Below are 18627 nucleotides of genomic sequence, written 5' to 3'. Positions count from 1 at the left end.
TAGTAGGTGTACAGCTCCGTTTGGCAACCCAGTGCAGGATGAATGCCTCCCCCCATGCCATATTGGTCATGGTGGATTTATTTGCATATATTTGGCAAGCATCGTACAGCACAATCATGGATTTTTTTTCCACTGCCCTTTGCTGCCGATAACGTCTTTTCCATGTATAACGGTCGCCCACCCAAGCACGATCCGGGCCCAACACCTGCGTTTGGATTGCGAGATCTGATGAGATCTGGCACGTTTCGGGCGGCAGGGTGGTAGGCCAGCAAACACAAGACTGTAGCCATGAGCACGAAGTTGTGAATTGAACCCAACCCGAGAATTCGATAGAAATGCCACCAGAATTGAGAAACTGGAGATGTACCGCATGGGAGGCACGGTATAATTATTACCGCATTTTCAGGATTACGAGATGCACCTGTTCCCACTGCATTTTAAAGCAAAAGTTGGGGGTGCGGATTATAATTTGGTAGATGTCTGTGTGTATGTGCAAGACCAGGTTTATTAACTTCGGGCACAAGTTTGGAGTGCGTCTTACTTTTTTTCCGGAGCGTCTTACAATCGGGAGATCTTAGAAAGTAATGATCATGATGATGTATGCATGTTTAACTTCTTTCGCACCGTACGTAGCCAACCGTGCTAATCGGAGGTGCGGGGGAAGGATGAAATTTCCAAGTTTTATCGGTGGCCCCGGTGTAAACATGGGGGCCGCCGCTCACCTGTGCCGTTTCCGTCATCTTGTGCTCAAAGTCGGAGCGCACGTTGGCGTACTTATCCACGAACACCTTGTACGCCTCCATCGCCTTGCGTGACTTCACCTGGGCCTGTTGTCGTACGCGCATACAGCAGCAGCGGATTCTAAACCCCTTGATTCTCAACGAGGTCACGTGATCAGATTGTCAACGCCTGGCTTATCAACATCACGTGACCAGAGTCTGAACGGCTCATTTCATGAGGTCACGTGACCAGATTGTCAACCCCTCGCTTTCTCAACAAGGTCACGTGACCAGTTTCTGAACCCCTCGCTTCTCAACAAGGTCACATGATCGCTGCAAAGTATGATCTGTGTTTTGATTTAGTGTGCTGATCTTAAAGGTGCATTGAAAAATGTTGATACTCCGACTGATGCTCCTACTGTTGTGGAGTGACACATGCAGCCAGCTATGGCTGCAGAGTTTGGTGGCACATGTTGTTTACGTCGTTTATTGTGAAAATTCGGTCAGTTCCTATGACCACTGTTTCATTGCTTTTATGGCTTTATTTTGGCGATTTTCGAAAAGTTTTTTGGTTTAGCCATGTTTGTTTGTTGTAGTACAGAGTTAGACTGATGGCCTTAATCTAAGTTGTCTTGTGGATGTTGTTGTTTGACTTGCATCCCACTGGGATTTTTGCACACAGCGTTGGTGTACGGTGCTTTTTCTGCAATATTTTGTTGTCTTTTCTTGGATTTTCTGTTTGCACTCAGTCACATATTCACTTTAAGATGTTTTCTTGTTCATGTTTTTGTTTTTTGTTTGTTGCGGTTGCACCCGATTCAAGAGCCGAATGGCTCACAGGGCTATACCTAATAAATGAACTTGAACTTGACCTGATTCTCAACCCTTGCTGAGCAATGAGGTCACACCATGACCGCATATTCAATAACGTCACATGACAGGGCGAGCATTCCACTGTCACGCACCTCAAGATTATAAACCTGGCAGATAATTCTCCCTGCCAGTCTCCCACATGCAAGTACTTTACTAACCAGGTTCAAACCTCTTCGGCTTCCGAGATCTGACGGATTGGGTGCACAATGGTTCAACTTCAGGAACAGCATCATCATCGGCAGCAGCCATGATCTACCCACTGCTTGCTAAAAGATCATAGCTACACGGCATCCAGTGGAGACTCAGTTGATTGTGAGCAACGCTTGGCAGTGGTGTCATTGTTGGGAGGGTTTTATTCAGCAGTGAACAGTGACTAGTATGTATTTTTGTCCGCCCAGGCACTGTGTGTGTTGCTTGGAAGTGTGGTACACTTCCAAGCAAAAAAAAACATTCCTTTCCATGTAGAAATGCACCTTGTATGGTGCCATTTTTGTACGCAGTTCTCCCTAGAAAAATATAACTCTAGTCTCAATTAGCTCTGAGTGGTAATACAGACAATACATTTCAGTCCTTTATAAAGCCACTGCGAGATGAAGAACTCACCATGCTGTGTCGGTCATAGCGGTTGTTTGAACATCCTGGTCAGTGCAGACCGGTGAAGAATCGAAGGAAGCAGGACTGATTGAGACATCATTGGCCACTGATGTGAGCTGTCGCCAGGAATCTTAAGTCAGTTTTCTGGGTTCATAACGCAGTGTACTAACCACTGCACCACCGTTACACCCCCTCTTACTTGGTTTTAAATAAAGGTTATACGTGTCCTGGTCTGGCTGCCCTGTGTTGGAAGCGAAGACTTTATTTTAGCTGGTAAGGCCCGATTAGCTAAACAGCTCTCTTACAAAGATGGCCAAGCTTCATTATAAAGAAAAAGGATTTCAGGTTACCATCAGGCAATTCATTTATAGCATTCTAATGCTGTATTAAGGGGCGCCACGGTGGCGAGATGTTAACTACTTTGCCTGGTATACAGGAGGTCGTGGGTTAAATTCCGACCCTGATGCCTGTATATTTGAAGTTTGCATGTCTCACTCCCCGTAGACGCGTGAATTTTTTCTGCGGGCCCTCCGGTTTTTCTCTCCACATTTGCAAACATGCGTTGAGAGTATTTGGCTGTTATACATTTCCACATAAGCCACTTCGTTGAGCTATAATTTGTGGCCAGGTCGCTTCTGAAAAAGAGCTATATAGCTCAGTGGACCGTATCTCGTAAAATAAAAGTAGTAGCAATTATAGTAGTAAATGCATGCGAGGTGCCATTACAGCATGACTAATTAACTTTAAAAGTCTTTATTTATTGTTAACGAAGCTTCAAACGTATTTCGGACAAGCCAGGACGCACTTCTTGGAAGAGAAAGAGCTGTTTATGTTTTCGGTTGTCATTACGGCCTTCCCTTGAAAGAAAAGCAGCCTTGAAAATTTGTGATGCCAGGAAGGTTCCGCCTAATGATTTCACAGTCGCTGCTCCGTGAACGGTAACGGATATATTCTCGCAGCCATACATCCAAAAACTTTTTCATCGCCTCGATGCTTTAATAATGAGAATTCGGGCACAAAACTTCAGCCGATGCCTTTGGAATTTAGATTTTGAGAGTGACAGCTTGGTTCGGGATGCAATCAGGGGTTGATTTACTGCAGCTTGGCAGAGAAAATTTAAAAATCCCTATTGGAGGATTTTGCACGCCCTATGAGCACAACGCACTGACCATGAATCTGTCCGCAGCCTGTCCATCTACATTCCTACATTACTTCGCCAGGATACATGACCGGCGGTCACAAGCTTTCTCCACAGTGTGAATTTATAGCGACACGAGTCCATTATAGAAAGGACACACGTAAACACACATCTTTTATTCCGCGGAGTGTAACGGTTTGCTGGTCTCGGTTGCCCATCGCGATTCAGGGCCCCGCAAATTCCATTCGAGAACCGAACGTTTAAATATTTATTCTGTTACGCAGTTGGGTCTTGTTGTCATTTTGTATTTGTTGTTTTCTGCTCCGATTTCTATTCGCTCAGTTGCTGTTCTTGTTTTTATGTTATTGCCTTTGTCGTTCTGGTGACCCACGTCACTCGCACAAACGTTCTCGCGAGTTCCCGCCCGGTGAAAACAAAATAAACTCAAAACCGAAATGTCAAAAGAGTTGTAAAATGGAAACATTTTCTTGATCGCATGATGCCGATAGTGACAACGTAATACGAACGGTAACGTTCGAAAAATCTGCTTTGCAACTTATTTTCAGTGTGGTGTGTGACACTGGTACGAAATAATTTTGGCACCAAGGAATGTCGACCTGTGCCCTTTACCAGTTGTTGCCACTAAGGGTCGCAAAGAGCAGCAATTGCCAAGTCTCACGGCGGACACTGGGCCATCATGATGCTTGTTTTACTCGACAAGCTGAAGCATCGCTGGAGCATAATGGCAAGGGTGAGCGTCTGCGCGCACGGTTTGCCTTCCCGTACGCACGGCTGGTGGCGTTAGCAAGACGGCGGCGTATGCGCTACACCGAAACTGGTTTAAATAGAATTAGGTGAAAAACCACCAAAACGACAAACAAGCAAAAATCAACTCCCGTCGCCACGTTTCAGATCACGGGTGGATAGCTCAGCGGGCGCCGCAACCGAGCCAGGTGGCAGTGGTGGTGGCCGTGGTGGTGAAGGCGGTGGTGCTGCTGTTGCTGCTGGTGGTAGCGGTGGTGAGCATGGACGCGGGGGCAACGGCCATGGTCACGGTGGTGGAGGTAGCGACGCTGAAGGCGGCGGTGGCGACGGCGGTGGGCTCACTTGCCTTCTCGTACTCTTTGTGGTTTCCCTCCTTCTTGAGTCTCTCCGTCTCCTGGTGTTTGCTGTTGTAGACCTCCTTGGCTTTGAGCAGCGCCTGTGTGGTGGTCTGCATGCCCTGCACGGCCTCCAGGGTCCCCGACACCTCCTCCTTCGTCTGTGGCACGTGGGAAGTTAAAGAGTCAGCAATGCAAAAGGAGAAACGAGGGAACATGACTTTCATTTGCAGACCGCATAAAAAGCAAAAATTGCCATTGAGATAGGGTAGTTTTACGATATTGGATGTACATTTGAGATGAGCACAATGCACTTGTCTCAAATTTACATCCGAAATTTACACCCCGACCCGGCAATTCTATGAACTGTCACTATTCGGGGCCACGATTCGATTCAAGTATCGACTGTATTCCGTCTCATATTTGCAGTCTCATTGGTATCGGCAGTTTCACGATTTTGGATTCACATTTCAGATGCTTTATATGACACCTCACATCCACCTTGCCGAGCAATTATTATTTAACCTGTTGTATGTATGTTGAACTTCATTTGCACCATACATAGCCAACCGTGCTAAACGGAGGTGTGGAGTTTGGTACAATAATGAAGGATTTTATATAGATGTACCTTGTGCTCGAGCAGAACATCTCCACTCCAAACCAGCGTTGCAGCGTTCAGGAAAATATTGAGTGAGAAATAAGGCCCTGGGAATATCGCTAGGTCTGCCGATTAAGCCCTGGGACTAGTGCTAGGACTACCGTCTGCAATGCTAAGGGTACCAATTAAGCCTTGGTAACGGTGCTGAGCTACAGACTGCAATGCTAAGGGTATACGAAGGAAGCCCTGAGAACAGCGCTCGTGCTGTTGATTGGCCACAGCGCTATTTTTCAACTTCCGCGGCCACCTCGCAATGGTTGCGCCTGCGTCGCTCGCACCTTCTTGTGCTGCTTGGTCTGCTCGTCGCCGTACTTCTGCACCTCCCGGATGAGCTCCATGAGCTTGCGGCTCAGCTCCTGGTGGCACAAGGCGAGGCGCTCCGACGAGGCGCGGAACACCTCCCACATGGGCGCAAACGTCCTGCGTCGGGGACGGGCGGAACAGGCGAGGCGTTAACCGGCTGACTTAATTTGAAAGAGTTGAGGGCGCGCCAGGCGAGAATGCGAGAAAGACGATGGTGAAAATGGGACTTCACGATGTCACCAGAGCTAGGACGGTTAGTCCATGAAGACAATTAATCGACGACAAAAAAAACGTCTGCCTCCCGAAGGTGGGAGTACTTTGCAAGCTACGCACAATTGACAGAAAAGTAACGTCATCGTCATCGGCCATGGTCAATCCACTGTGGGATGCAGGCCTCCCCAAGCCATCCTGCAATTTAACATACAAAGTGGAAACACAATAACACAAAGCGACAACTACACGGCACATACTTTATTGACTACAGAGGGATTATTATATCGGTCTATATTCGAAAAAAAAGTCTTCTCGCCGAATGACCTGGGTGAATTCCTGTCTGGCTGGGTGCCACGGTCCCAAGTGCTCCCAAGGTGGGAATAAGGAGAGTGAGGGTGAGAGGTGAGAGAAACAGGAAGAGGAATAAGCGGGAGGGAAGTGGGGGAGGTACAGTGGAGGGAGGAGAGGGGACAGAGGAATTGAGAAACAGATAAAAACAAAGACAAAGTGAGAAATCGAGATAAATTACCATGTACAGTACAGAGACAGGGCTCTATGTAGCAATACAAGTTTTGCTGGCTGGCTGAGAGGAATGGACAGACAGTCACATTAAAATGATGTGTGGGTTGTTAGTTGTTACAATCAATACACTTATAAACCAAAAAAAATCCTCCCCGCGTATCTTTTCTCACAGGGGTCCCTGCTAAGTATTCGCTATCAAGGCACCGATGGCCATGGATTGCCCAAAAAAGTCATTTGAAAGTAAATTTCAAAATTTTGGACCACGCGGACGTCACACAAGGAACTGTTCTTCGTTTGACAGCACAGGAACTCAACAGGCGCCGGCAAGGAGACGGTTAACACAACTGCGGTGTTAACCAGGGCAGCCGCTTTATTCGAACCCGCGAGCATCTGCAACAGACGGCGAACGTGTACCCTAGGGGCATCGTCACTACCCGCAGGATAGCGTGGGTGGTCAGACCATGACTGAAATTGAAGACTCGGGAAATTCGGATTTTGATTCACGTTCTGATTTTGTCACCGACTTCTCCAACACTAACCAAGTTTACTAAGCTCGCGCTTTTCATAATTACACCTTCACCACATTCAAGCAGAACACCGAACGCAGCCACTACTGTAACCTTTTTTATATATATAAAAAAAAACTACGTACAAGATAATGTTATTACACGGATCAGTTTAGGCAAAGCAAGGGCGTTAAGCGCTTCAAGCGACGAGATGAATTTCCAACAAGCACCGCTGGAGGTCATTTTCCACCATCCATGCAAATGGACGCATTAATACACGCATACACGCGTGTGTAACATGTACAAAGGCAATGACAAAAATACCGCGTATAGCCTTTGAAAGACTATATAGGACAAGTGCAGTTCGTGAGAACCTAATAAAGGCAAACACCGGCGCGTGACAGTGTGCTGCAGCCAGCACCACGCCCGGCCGCATTTGGTCCTCCGGTGCTATTTACCCAGGCCGAGTCAACTTAGGGGAGGTCCACGACTGGTTCCGATATCATTTGTCACTGATGCTCGCTGTCACCGGGCATCAAATTCAGGTAGCTGGGCTCGTGCTGACGACTACTGTTTTGAGTGGCGAGTGTCAGGTTTGTTGGTGAATGACTGATGAGGGTCAAGTGAGTGTGATATGTCTCCCGTGTCCGTGGAACGGGCTGCCTGCAATATGTAAAATATCACAATCCCAGAGCATGCTGGAAAATATAAACATGAACCAAAAGAAATCCTGTTCCAGGAAGCACCAACAACCTTTGATGTCACATCCTGTGTTGTCACATCTGAGATGCAAGAGAACAGGACACAATGGCAAGAAGATTATCCTCACAATATCGCAACGGGGGGAGAGAACCACACGTACATGCATTGTCCGCAGTGATGTGGTTATTATGTCACGGACAAAAGCAGCTACCGAATGAAATAGAGAGGACAATCCTGGAAAAACCAGGACAGTTGGCAACCGGGGTTCACATCAAGTATCGCACACATAAGAACATGTGCACACTCAGCAATAGCCCCCACCACCGCCTCTTATGTAACGTAGCCGCACGGCGCTTCGCATCCATTATCCGGCTCAATTGACAGCAGCTGAAGCCCGGCACTGTATTACCCCCCCCCCCCCCCCACCGCTTGAATGGATTTGTCAAAAAAAATCTAAAACGAGCCACGAGGACGTCAGAAGTCCTTCCTCGTCCCCCCCCCCCCCCCCCGCCTTCATCCCCCCACCCCCGGAACATCAATTTCCAGCCCGATTAGGCTTCCAGCACGAACATTAGGAATTAGCGTCAGCACCCTGCCCATAACGATGCCAGCGCGTTTAACGTGCAATACGATCGGCCGGCATGGATTTGCAAATGTACAGTCTCACCCTTGACCTACGGCGACATTTTTTTTTACCGTCTCGTCTTTAACATGTTTTTTTTTGTCCCGTTGATACAGTTTTGCTGATACGATTCTCTAAGACGGAACATTAGCATATAAATCGGATAAATCATAACTAACCGATTCGCTGCACGCGCGCGATTCCAACGTGCGTATCACAGGAGTGATAACATAGCCTCACGGGAGAATCAAAGCGTCGCTTTTGGCGACGTCTCACGCGCACACACGCACAGGGGGCTTTTTACTGCTGCAGCAGAGACGCAGCGTGGTGCCAGTACCAGCCAGGATTGGGAGGGACTGGCGGAGACCGGTTCTGTGCCAGGCTGGTTCCGCTTAGCTGGCCTGAGAGCACACAGGTCAGCCGAGCCGTGCAGCTGCAGCGGCGACGGCGGGGGCCTTCCACTCACGGCCCATTTACCACGGATCGGATTAAGACCATTCGCGGTCAATGCTGCCTAAGCCGTGGCACGCTGGTCGAATATTCGCTCGACTGTTTGTTCCCGACGCGAACCGCCTTTCTCTCGCGCTCCGCCTGTCCACCCCAGCCTAGCCCACTCTGCAGAAGACGACCGCTAACCCCGCGTCAATCGAGACCCCGTGGGAAAGGGTGACCTTAAGCTGAGAGCGTAATTAGTGGCGGCTGTGTAGCGACTGGTCGGGCGCAGTACGGAGGGACCAGGATGAATGCTGGACATGTAGTGATTCACTGGGGTGGTTAGGTGTGCCTCGCAATGAGCGCGGTGACCTGAGTTTGATTCCGAGCCATGGCTAACTCACAGCGGTGAGGGAAATCCAAACTGGTTAGGGACACCCCGTTTGTGAACCCGCATTGTCCAGTGTGGTGAAGCATGGTCTAACAACCTTTGTCCAGTGTGGTGAAGCATGGTCTAACAACCTTCCATGATCGACACAGCGTGAGAAGGCTCTCGTCCTACAGTGGGTTGACAAATGGGAGGAAGAGATTCACCCAAACCACTACCAATATCCGACCGCGCGTCACAAATCTGTCAACCCATAACACCTGGGTCTGTCCCATGACATCCTGTCAGTGAGCCTTCAACACTTTATGTGGCCTCAAGGTGCACCTAGCCTGGCACAAGCACCGTGGTGACATCATCAACTACTTGGTGACAATGGCGGTTGTTATTGTTGTGTATCTGTGTGTATGTGGTCAACAACTATGACAATTATCTGAACCGGTGCTGAGCCTCCCCAAGGTCAACTCAATCTCAAATGTGATGTGTAAACATCGCCACTGGGGAGACAAAGGCGACCAGGGATGGTGCTGGCCACCCAAACCACCCCGTGTGCCATGCCAACCTTAATTTAGTACTCGCTAACAGCACTCGCCCCAACAGCTTTTTTAAGGCTATACGGGGGATCTCTGTATTTTTGTTCAGGGCGGGGGGCGGGGGGCGCGGTGTGGGGGGTTGGTAATGCCTTCAAACTAAACCAGAAGAATTACATCTGACACTGTGACGTCAAAGTGCAGATCCCCCCCCCCGCCAAAACCGCGGGGCCCGGGACAGTCGTCCCGATTTGGTGTACACCCGAGGGACGGCCGAATGGTTGGGGGCACTGCTCCACGCAACCCGAGAGTTGCGAGCGCACCGCGCGCTAAGAATCGGCGCGTCAAAGCTCTCTCAAAAGCCCCGTTAACAAACGGGTACCGAGGCAAAATTGCCGGCTGTACGGGCCACACCGCCGCACTGACAGGCAGCAGGGCGCCAAATCCAGCGCGACCCGCCGTGCGTGTGTGCGGAAGCGGGGTAACAACGGCTCTCGGACGTAATTACCATGCTCGGCAAAAGCACGACAGCGGTTGCTCGGGCCGAGGGAATAATAAAGGTTAGATTTTCCTCTCATTGTCGCTGCCAGCGTTATTATTACGGTCCGGTTTTGGACACGTTCCAGGCTGACGTTTCCTCTTAGTCCTCCGCGGTTCGCCCACAAGTAGCAGGTGATACACCCGAGCAGGGCACCGTGCCACCTCGGTTCAGTAGTTCTACCAGCATGCATGCAACATCCCCTATAGTCCTAAATGCAACAATCCATCAAGCAAATCCATCAATTAGTGTATCTTGAGTGCAGGTGCACAATGGACAGCGGCAGTTAGGACGGCGATGGTTTTGGAGGAGTTCTTCATCCAGCAGTGAAATGATCATGACTGATGACGATGACGACGACGACGACGATGATGACGACGATGATGACGACGATGATGACGACGATGATGATGATGATGACGACGATGACGACAATGAATCCATGCGAAAACAACAGATCGGCACAGATCTGGGTCACCTTCCAAGTCATGAAAAATTCGAATTACGTTTTGTTTTTACTCTCTCATGACTATCGTTTCTTCTTTTTACAGTTTTGTTCACTCAGTTAAGCCTAAAGGTAGCATTAACATATCATTTGCATGTCACAAGCCATAAATTACACTAATATTCATCCTTACACGCATGACTTGATGCATTATTAGCCAATTCCATAAATGTTTAGCATGCAAATGGAAACCAGAGGCGCACACGACAGATAGATCAATAATCCATTGCTGTGCGGCTCTCTCGTGACCACCTCGATGCCAACTTTTACACAAAATCTCAAACACACACTTCCCAGGGACTTTAAACCACAGACCATGCGGTCTTGGTGCCCAACGTTATATTAGCGCAGAGTTGACGTCCGGCGTCACGTGTAGTCTTTACGACATGGCACCGCAAAGTCAAATCATCTATCCATGTGAACCACTGATCCACACCTCACCTCCGGGACTCTCATCTCCCTCTTGTTTGTCTCTGGGATATATCAAACTCTTGCGTCTCTCGAATCTGTCCCTCTTTTCTTTCCTCCAGGTCTCCCACCTCCACCTCTCGTCTCTGTTTCATCTCACTCGTATTTTATTTTTAAAAAAATCTCTTGTCTCCAGTGATCTCTTGTGTCAGAATCAGAATATGTATTTATACTGGAAGAATCCTATGAGCTATGAAGCTCTTTTTAACAAACGTCCAGTGCAATGGCCCTTCTTAATAGCTCAAACTATCGGCCCTTCATAGTTAACGACCTATATAGGGGCTGCCTCCTGAAATGCCTCCAACTGTTTATTTTCCTCGACAAGCACTTTGACTTTTTAGCGTCTCTAACCGCTCTCCCCTCACCAACAGTTATCTCTTGTCGACAGCTTTCTCTCGTCGTCCCCGTCTCTCATTTAATCTTTCCTCTCACCAATCTGAAGCTCAACGATGTCTCGGGACGAGCCACAGCTCTCTCGGCGGGACACAAAAAAAAAGCCCCCCCCCCTCTCCCCCCTCCGCGGGTCATGTCTCGCCCGCGGCTCTCCGGGCCAAAGGACGCCCGAGCATCGCGTAGCGCGCTGTACGACGGACACGGAGCCCGCGCCACCGCGACTGCACAATGCTGTACATGGCGCAGCCCCCCGGCATACACCACCTCCTTGCGCTGGAAAGCGACGTGGAGCTGGCCACGCACGGGCAATGCTTGCGCCGTTCATATAGGGCGCGACGTTCTTTTACGACCTGTTACGCTCGCTGCTGTTGTGCACGCTGGCACAAGCACGTGCACACGCACGCGCACACGCACGCGCACACGCACGCGCTCTGCAATGCACTGCTTTATGGGTGTTACGCAACGACCTTTATCATAATAATGGAGGGTGATCCGTTTACAGATACCGCAGTGATTTCAAACGACTGAATGTTGCGCAAGGCAATGGCTCCATGTCTTACGTAAAAGAGCGGTAAATTGTTTAATTGTCCGTGTATTGAGATTGGTGGAAGATGCGTAGAGGATTTTAAATAAAATGTTGTTATCTCCATAATGTAATTAATCCCTTTTATTGTATTAGTATTGTTCCGCTTGTTAACCAAGGAAAGCCTCACTGAGTCTCGTGACTCATGTTAACGAGTGTTCTACCAAGTTTGCACAGTAGGGGGTGATGACTGATATGTAAATTCCAACGGAGTGAAATTAGTGGGGTATCTATAAATGGGTCGCCCTGTATAATTATGATTCAGAGTCACGGTTTTATTAAATAGTTGATTACGATTTTATTAAAACATTTAAAATATATGAAGTGGCCTCCAGTGGCTGGATGGGTCAAGAAAACCCATTACATATGCTCTATGAGACTCAAATAAATTAATTCCCCATGAAATAAAAATGTGATGATAAATGAGGCACTGACACATTGCTACACCCTTCATTACAATCCTCAAAAATACTTCACCACGCTGGTCATTACGGGTTGCTGAAGGTAGGGAGCGTAGTAACGGGTGCATAGAAGTGCAGCACAACAATGGTTACTGCTGCTGCAATACACTGCTGATGCCACAGTGGTGAGATGTTAACTCCCTCGCCTGGTATACAGGAGGTCGTGGGTTCGATCCCGACCCTGACGCCGGTATATTTGAAGTTTGCGTGTTCTCCCTGTGGCCGCGTGAATTTTCTCCGGGTCCTCCGGTTTTCCCCTCCACATTTAGAATCAACACGCGTTTAAAGCATTTGGCTGCTATAAGTTTCCACGCAATGAGCCACTTCATTGAGATGTTATTTTGTGGCCAGGTCGCGTCTGCAAAAGAGCTATATAGCTCAGTGGGCCTTACGTGGTAAAATAACAAATAGTCTCGCCTTTTAGTTTAAATAGCACCCGCAAACAGCCTATAACACCTGCTTTACGGAAGATGGTCGCCCATCCAAGCACTATCGCGGCTCAAGCCCGCTTAGCCTCCGAGATCGGGAATATTCTGTCCGATTGTCCATAGGCATGGGTACGTGGACAGCCCCTTTGTCAGTCCACTGCTGAATGCACGGACGTAATACGTTTACACAAAGTCAAATTCGCACAATGATCCACAGTCGAAAAGTAGAAACCAAATTACGCGTGTCCGCCACCTTTGCCAACAAAGCAGCGGCACACAAGAGGCACACACCACACTCCCAACGAATAAACAATCGGAAAATTCCACACACAGCAGCCCGGAATCCGATGGGCATCATCGCCTGGGTTACGTACCCCAGCTGCGAGTTGTTGCTGGCCGTCTTGGCCAGCTTCGTTAACGACTTGGCATAAACTTCTTCCACCGTCATCCTGAAAAGGAAAAAAAACACACGGGCGGAACAGCACCATGCCTTCACATCTGCCTGCCCGCCGTACCTTTCTTCATTACTGACAACTTGCAGCTCAGCACACGGCAGATGCCTGCGCAGCGCGACTCACGACCTCCTCTTGATACCAAGATCCAGGATGGTCATGTCTATGCGCCGCTTCTCGGTGGCAGCCCCAACAGTCTGGAACGATATCCCTCTGCACATTCGCAGCATCACCTCAATCGCCTCCTTCAAGAGAGACTTAAAAACTCACCTCTACAGCCACGCTTTCGAGCGACTCTGAGCTTGGCTCCTCGCCTCCGAGTTGCGGCCATTACAGCCGCAAATTTGCGCGCGTTACAAATTGAGTTATTATTATATTATTATTACTCAGCGAAGCAGAAGACGAGGATCAAAATTTTGTTTATATATATACCGGAGGAATCCGATGAGCGACAAAAAGCTCTCCTTCACACATGTCCAGTATTTTAACACATCTAGTTTAAATCAGAATACCCACGTTCATGACTCAAAGGGACAAGAGCCCCAATATTCTGGCCGTGTAAGAAGGATAAGTGCCAATAGGTTTCCACCACGCACGCTGTTCTAAGGATGACCGTATCCTCAGAACGAAAAGACGCATCAGCGGCGTGCCACGAATACGCAGACGCGTCCAAAGCGGTAAATCACAGCAGAGAACGGCTCTGCGGACGGGGGATATCGAAGGACTACTTCTGAGGTCCCTCAAAGTGACCATTCAATACCTTGATTCTAGATTTGAAGCTTCAATACCTACACACAAGGGGGCACGCACTTTGTCATGCACCCTGTTGCGGAGTGATGTTCCTAATGTCCGTCGCGTGGCAGATAAACACATGTTTTCAATTGTCAAGAGCTGGAATCTTTCCAAAGTTAGTGCAGAAACTAAATTTAATTTGACAGTCTTTGTAGCTGAACAGGCTGATACCATAAAACTTAATTTAATGAATACGTTTTTACAGCCACTTGGAATGCAAGCGTGGGTTTCTCCGGTTTGGGCTGCACGTTAAACATTTCTTCTCGCAAGTTTTCAACGTGCACTGCTGTGGGCATCTTCAATAGCTGCAAGGAACTCCTTAAGATGCTCGGAGCAGCATGTGGTGAAAGCTTTGAACTTGGTACAATTTCAGAACTCGACTTAAACCACGGGAGGCCGAAACATGGGCTCGACCCCAAGTGTCAGCAGTGTCTACGCATTTGCTCTGACCGCTATTGAAAAATCTGATACAACACACAGACCATACTGAAGTTCAACGGCGCAACCTTTCTGCCACAAATATTGCGGCAACCCTTCAAGTGTGATGCTGCAGTCTACATCTGACGATGAAACTCCGTAAAACAGAATTTCTAAAGAATTTCGAATACAGGAATTGATAGTTTTTTTAAACCCAATGTACCTTTCTCTGATGAAGTCGGCCACCTCCTTGGTGGATATCTGGCCGTGCTTCATGTTATGGTAGAGGATGTCAAATCCATTGTTCTTCTCCCCCTGAAGACGACACAAAAGCAACGACCCGTCAGCGCTCCGAGCGTCGGCAGAAAGAGAAACGCGATCGACGACGTCCGAAAATCATCGGCGGCAACGGCACCGCAGCCGATCGCGCAAATGTTTACGTGCAGCTCTGCCACGCATACACGGATCTTTGGCGGTAGACGTTCGACATTAGCTGCGTAAGAGATCGTTAGCGTGATTGTGGGCGGCAGGATGGTAGCGCGGTGGTGCAACACTCGTGACTCGCAGCAAGAAAGCCCTGGGTTCGAAGTCTGACTCGGATGCCTTTCTGTGTGGAGTTTGTAAGTTCTCCCGATGTTCTTCATGGGTTTCCTCCGGGTTCTCATATTTTTCACGTAGCTAAAAAATAAAAACACCCACTGTAACTGGTATTGGCCAAAACATCCCAATGCTGAAAACTATCCTGCATATTACTCAATTGCAATTACAGATAGCGACGCGAACATCTGGCAGGAACCTGCTGAAATAGGGTCTTGAAACTCGGTGGAGCTTCTGTGGATAAACAAGCCGGATGATGAAAATAACAATAAGTTCCATAGGTATGTCAGGATTCACCTAACCCACTCGCAATTTCGATGAATTGTCACAATCAAGAGATGCGATTCAAATCAAGAACAGATTATCTTTGTCTCGTTCTGCCATCTCAATCGTAATTGGCAAACGCGGCATTTGACTTCGTCATAGTATGTTAACCAACTAGAAATGCGATAAAAAAACACACCAATCATGAGTCCACCTTTCTCGTTGGGGGATTGGCGATCAGGTGCACGTTCGGGATTATTGGCGGTCGTCCAAATCCGTGGCCTACATTTTTACAAGCACTCCGACCGTGCACAAGAACAACTTCAGGCGGTGGTGAGCTACGTCCGGTACGCTTGGCGGATCGCCGTGGATGGGCAGTATTCTAGGTCCCACACAAAGCGTCGTACGGAACTGCGCGGTTACCGCACACTGCGCATTGTGCGAGCTCCTCCGTTTAAAGCGTAAAAACTAAACTTTTTGTTATTTTACAAGGTAAGGTCCACTAAGCTATATAGCTCCTTTTCAGATGCGACCTAGGCATAAACGATAGCTCAAACGAGTGGGTTGTCACGTGGAAACGTATAGCGGCCACATACTCTGAACGCACGTTTCTAAATGTGGAGGAAAAAAACGGAGAAAAATCCACACGATCAAGAGGAGAATATACAAACTCCAAATATACAGGCGTCAGGGTCGGGTTCAAACCCATGACCTCCCGTATACCAGGCGAGTTAGGTAACATCTCTCCACCGTGACACCCCTTTTGGCTGCGCGAGCCAAACGTTGACTCCTGCGGGTGCGCGAAGTCGGCAACTAATCTGGAAAATGTGGATTTTGGCAGCAATAAAGATCCCACATGAGAGCCAGATTAACATTCAAGTTGTATTACTGCTAATCTGATTGCACAAAACGTGTAAACGGCAGGCTCAAACAGCCCTTGGGCTAATACTGGCTCTCCAAGTGTGGGAATGAGCGAGGTTGTTAGGAGCCCGGGCTGGTGGGGAGATGGAACAAACAGGGTAATATACTTTGAACGTTTTGTACAATTTGTACTGAACTATCATGACCATCATCATCATCAGCCATTGTCTAGCAACCTCAAGTTGAGTCACGGTTGACTGGGGGCTACGACAGAAAGCCTGAAGAGAGGACAGAGGAAAGTCGAGTGAGATGAGTGGGGAGAGGTAGTAGAGAGCACGGGGAAGGTAGTAGAGTGAGATGAGAGGGAAGTAGGAGCTGAGGTTCATGTAGGATGTATGTATGTAGAACTTATTTTGGACCAAATGTAGCCAACCGGGGCTAATCGGAGGTGCGGGGGGGGGGGAAGGACAACAAACTAAACACGAAAAGCAGTTCTAAAAAAATAATTATTTCAATTTAGGTGATTTAAAAGTGGATAGCTCCAGTGGCTTCCTAATATCAGAAGGAATAGTGTACCAGCTGGCCGCAGAAGTGCATCTGAAAGCGCGCGATGCAGTGACCGTCTTTGTTCAATGGTTAGCCAAAAGCCGCTGCGATATTGTCCATCAGCCACGTAACGATGTATCGATTTATACATTTAAAGCAATCATTTTGCTCACAAAACATGTATCGAATATTATGCTCATGAAAATCAATTAGTCATATTTGCATGTTTGTCCACATGACCACAGGTCCCTGCAGCCACTAGAGCAGTGGTTCTTAACCTTCACTGCAGCCTGCACCCCCCTCTGGTTCTCAAAAAGGACATCTCGCACCCCCAGAGAGTGTGCGTGCACCCCAGGTTAAGAACCACTGCACTCGAGGCTACTCTACAAAAAATAAAAGTTTAAACAAATCAGTGCTTTTGTATTTCGCCTCCAGGTTTACCCCCCTTGTTACACTGTCACACGTCGTGAGACGAGCATCCAATACGCTTCCTCACACAGCAGAGCAACCCTTCACGTTAGAGAATGGCCCACAGAAGTGGATACCACGGCGCTACCTCGGAGGGCTCTTCAGGCATTCAAGTGACCTTTGGGTCCACACAGTAGGGGGCAGTACTTTACTGTTTGTCACGTGACAATCAAACTGATCTTTTGAATTTTCAGAGCTGGATTTACACATATATAGAAAGACACGCAAAAAGACAAAGATCCCCGGTATAGCCTATTAAAGACTGCTTGGGCAAGTGCTGTTAGCGAGCATAGAGGGGGTAGTGTGGTTAATACCACACTCGGTCATCTTTGTCTCCCAAGTGGAGAAATTTACACACCGCACTAGGTTCTAATTTGAGGCTGATTCGACCTAGGGGAGGCCCAGGACCGGTTCAGATATTTGTCACTGTTGTTGGCCATGAGCGGTAATCAAACTCGGGTCGCTGGGTTCGTAGAGCAGTGTAATCACTCCACAAACACATATACACATGTAATAATAATAATGACTGCTTGTATTGGCACCTTCCATAAAATCTCAAGGCGCTCGTACGTAATCACAGACACATAAAAGAGAGGCCTATCCAACAATGAGCTTGAGACTAAGGCAAAGTTCACGTTGAAAGTGGCGGTACCGCTGAACCAGAGGTCGCAAACGGGTTTTGATTCCTTACCCGTACCCGGCCGCACCAGGGTCACAAACGGGTACCCGTACCCGGCCGTACCCGTACCCTACCCGTACCCGGCCGGGTACGGGTAGGGGGCGGGTACGGGTAGGGTATGGGTATCGGGTACCTGATTGCGACCTCTGGGATGAAGCCATGTTGCAGGCGCGGGTGGGTTGATTCTAGGAACTTGAATTGTGAGAAGAGACAAGACGTTGGGAAATGAGTGACAAACAGTTACTCACCAGTGACTCACGGTCTACCCGTACCCGTACCCGGCCGCACCAGGGTCGCAAACGGGTACCCGTACCCAGCCGGGTACGGGTAGCCGGGTATCGGGTAGGGTACGGGTATCGGGTACCCGGTTGCGACCTCTGCGCTGTACACTCATTCGGTGGTGGTAGTGGGTGGGTACTCGATGATGCCAACTATATGTGGGGGTATTTTTTTTGTTTGACCCAGCCTGGCACAATGCTGCAGTTGGTGCTTGACACAAGAGACTGTAAAACACCATTTTGATGTTCAACTGGAAACACATGTCAGCCAATAATCCCCACGAGACATGCCGTGCGTAGACGACGATGCTGATTCGCAACCGCGAGTACTACCGGGGGGGTTGTTTATGAAGGTATCAATCCGTAGCTAAACAGTTAATAATGACACCGGTTTGGGGGATGGTGCCGTGGTGTAATGGCTCGCACGACGGACTTGCAATCCAGAGGTCGCGGGTCCGACCTCTTCGCGTGGCTACCCAGCAGCATGAACGGGCACACCAACAGTTAGTCGATGAGAAATGTCGCGTGTGGTGTGGTAAAGTGTGGGTACTTTTCCACGATGTCTGACCAGCATGGAAGTGGAGGCCAAATACCCTGTGA

The 18627-nt window shown here is 48.6% G+C and overlaps 1 protein-coding gene across 5 annotated transcripts in view; it reads right to left on the bottom strand.

The window, feature by feature from the left end:
- LOC133352031 (F-BAR domain only protein 2-like) overlaps nucleotides 1–18627 on the bottom strand; it is an 89754-nt gene that overhangs the window by 51099 nt on the left and 20028 nt on the right. For all 5 annotated transcript variants that reach the window (XM_061567742.1, XM_061567740.1, XM_061567741.1 and 2 more), the window contains exons 2-6: nucleotides 14558–14649; nucleotides 13048–13122; nucleotides 5361–5502; nucleotides 4436–4585; nucleotides 723–827 (exon numbers count right to left, since the gene is read on the bottom strand). In XM_061567742.1, the coding sequence (XP_061423726.1) occupies nucleotides 723–827; nucleotides 4436–4585; nucleotides 5361–5502; nucleotides 13048–13122; nucleotides 14558–14649 (564 nt within the window). The remainder of the gene's footprint in view (nucleotides 1–722; nucleotides 828–4435; nucleotides 4586–5360; nucleotides 5503–13047; nucleotides 13123–14557; nucleotides 14650–18627) is intronic.

The sequence above is a fragment of the Lethenteron reissneri genome, chromosome 39, assembly GCF_015708825.2.
Source record: "Lethenteron reissneri isolate LAM-NWPU_2019-01 chromosome 39, ASM1570882v1, whole genome shotgun sequence".
NCBI lineage: Eukaryota > Metazoa > Chordata > Hyperoartia > Petromyzontiformes > Petromyzontidae > Lethenteron > Lethenteron reissneri.
This window is presented reverse-complemented; position numbering and strand designations above follow the sequence as displayed.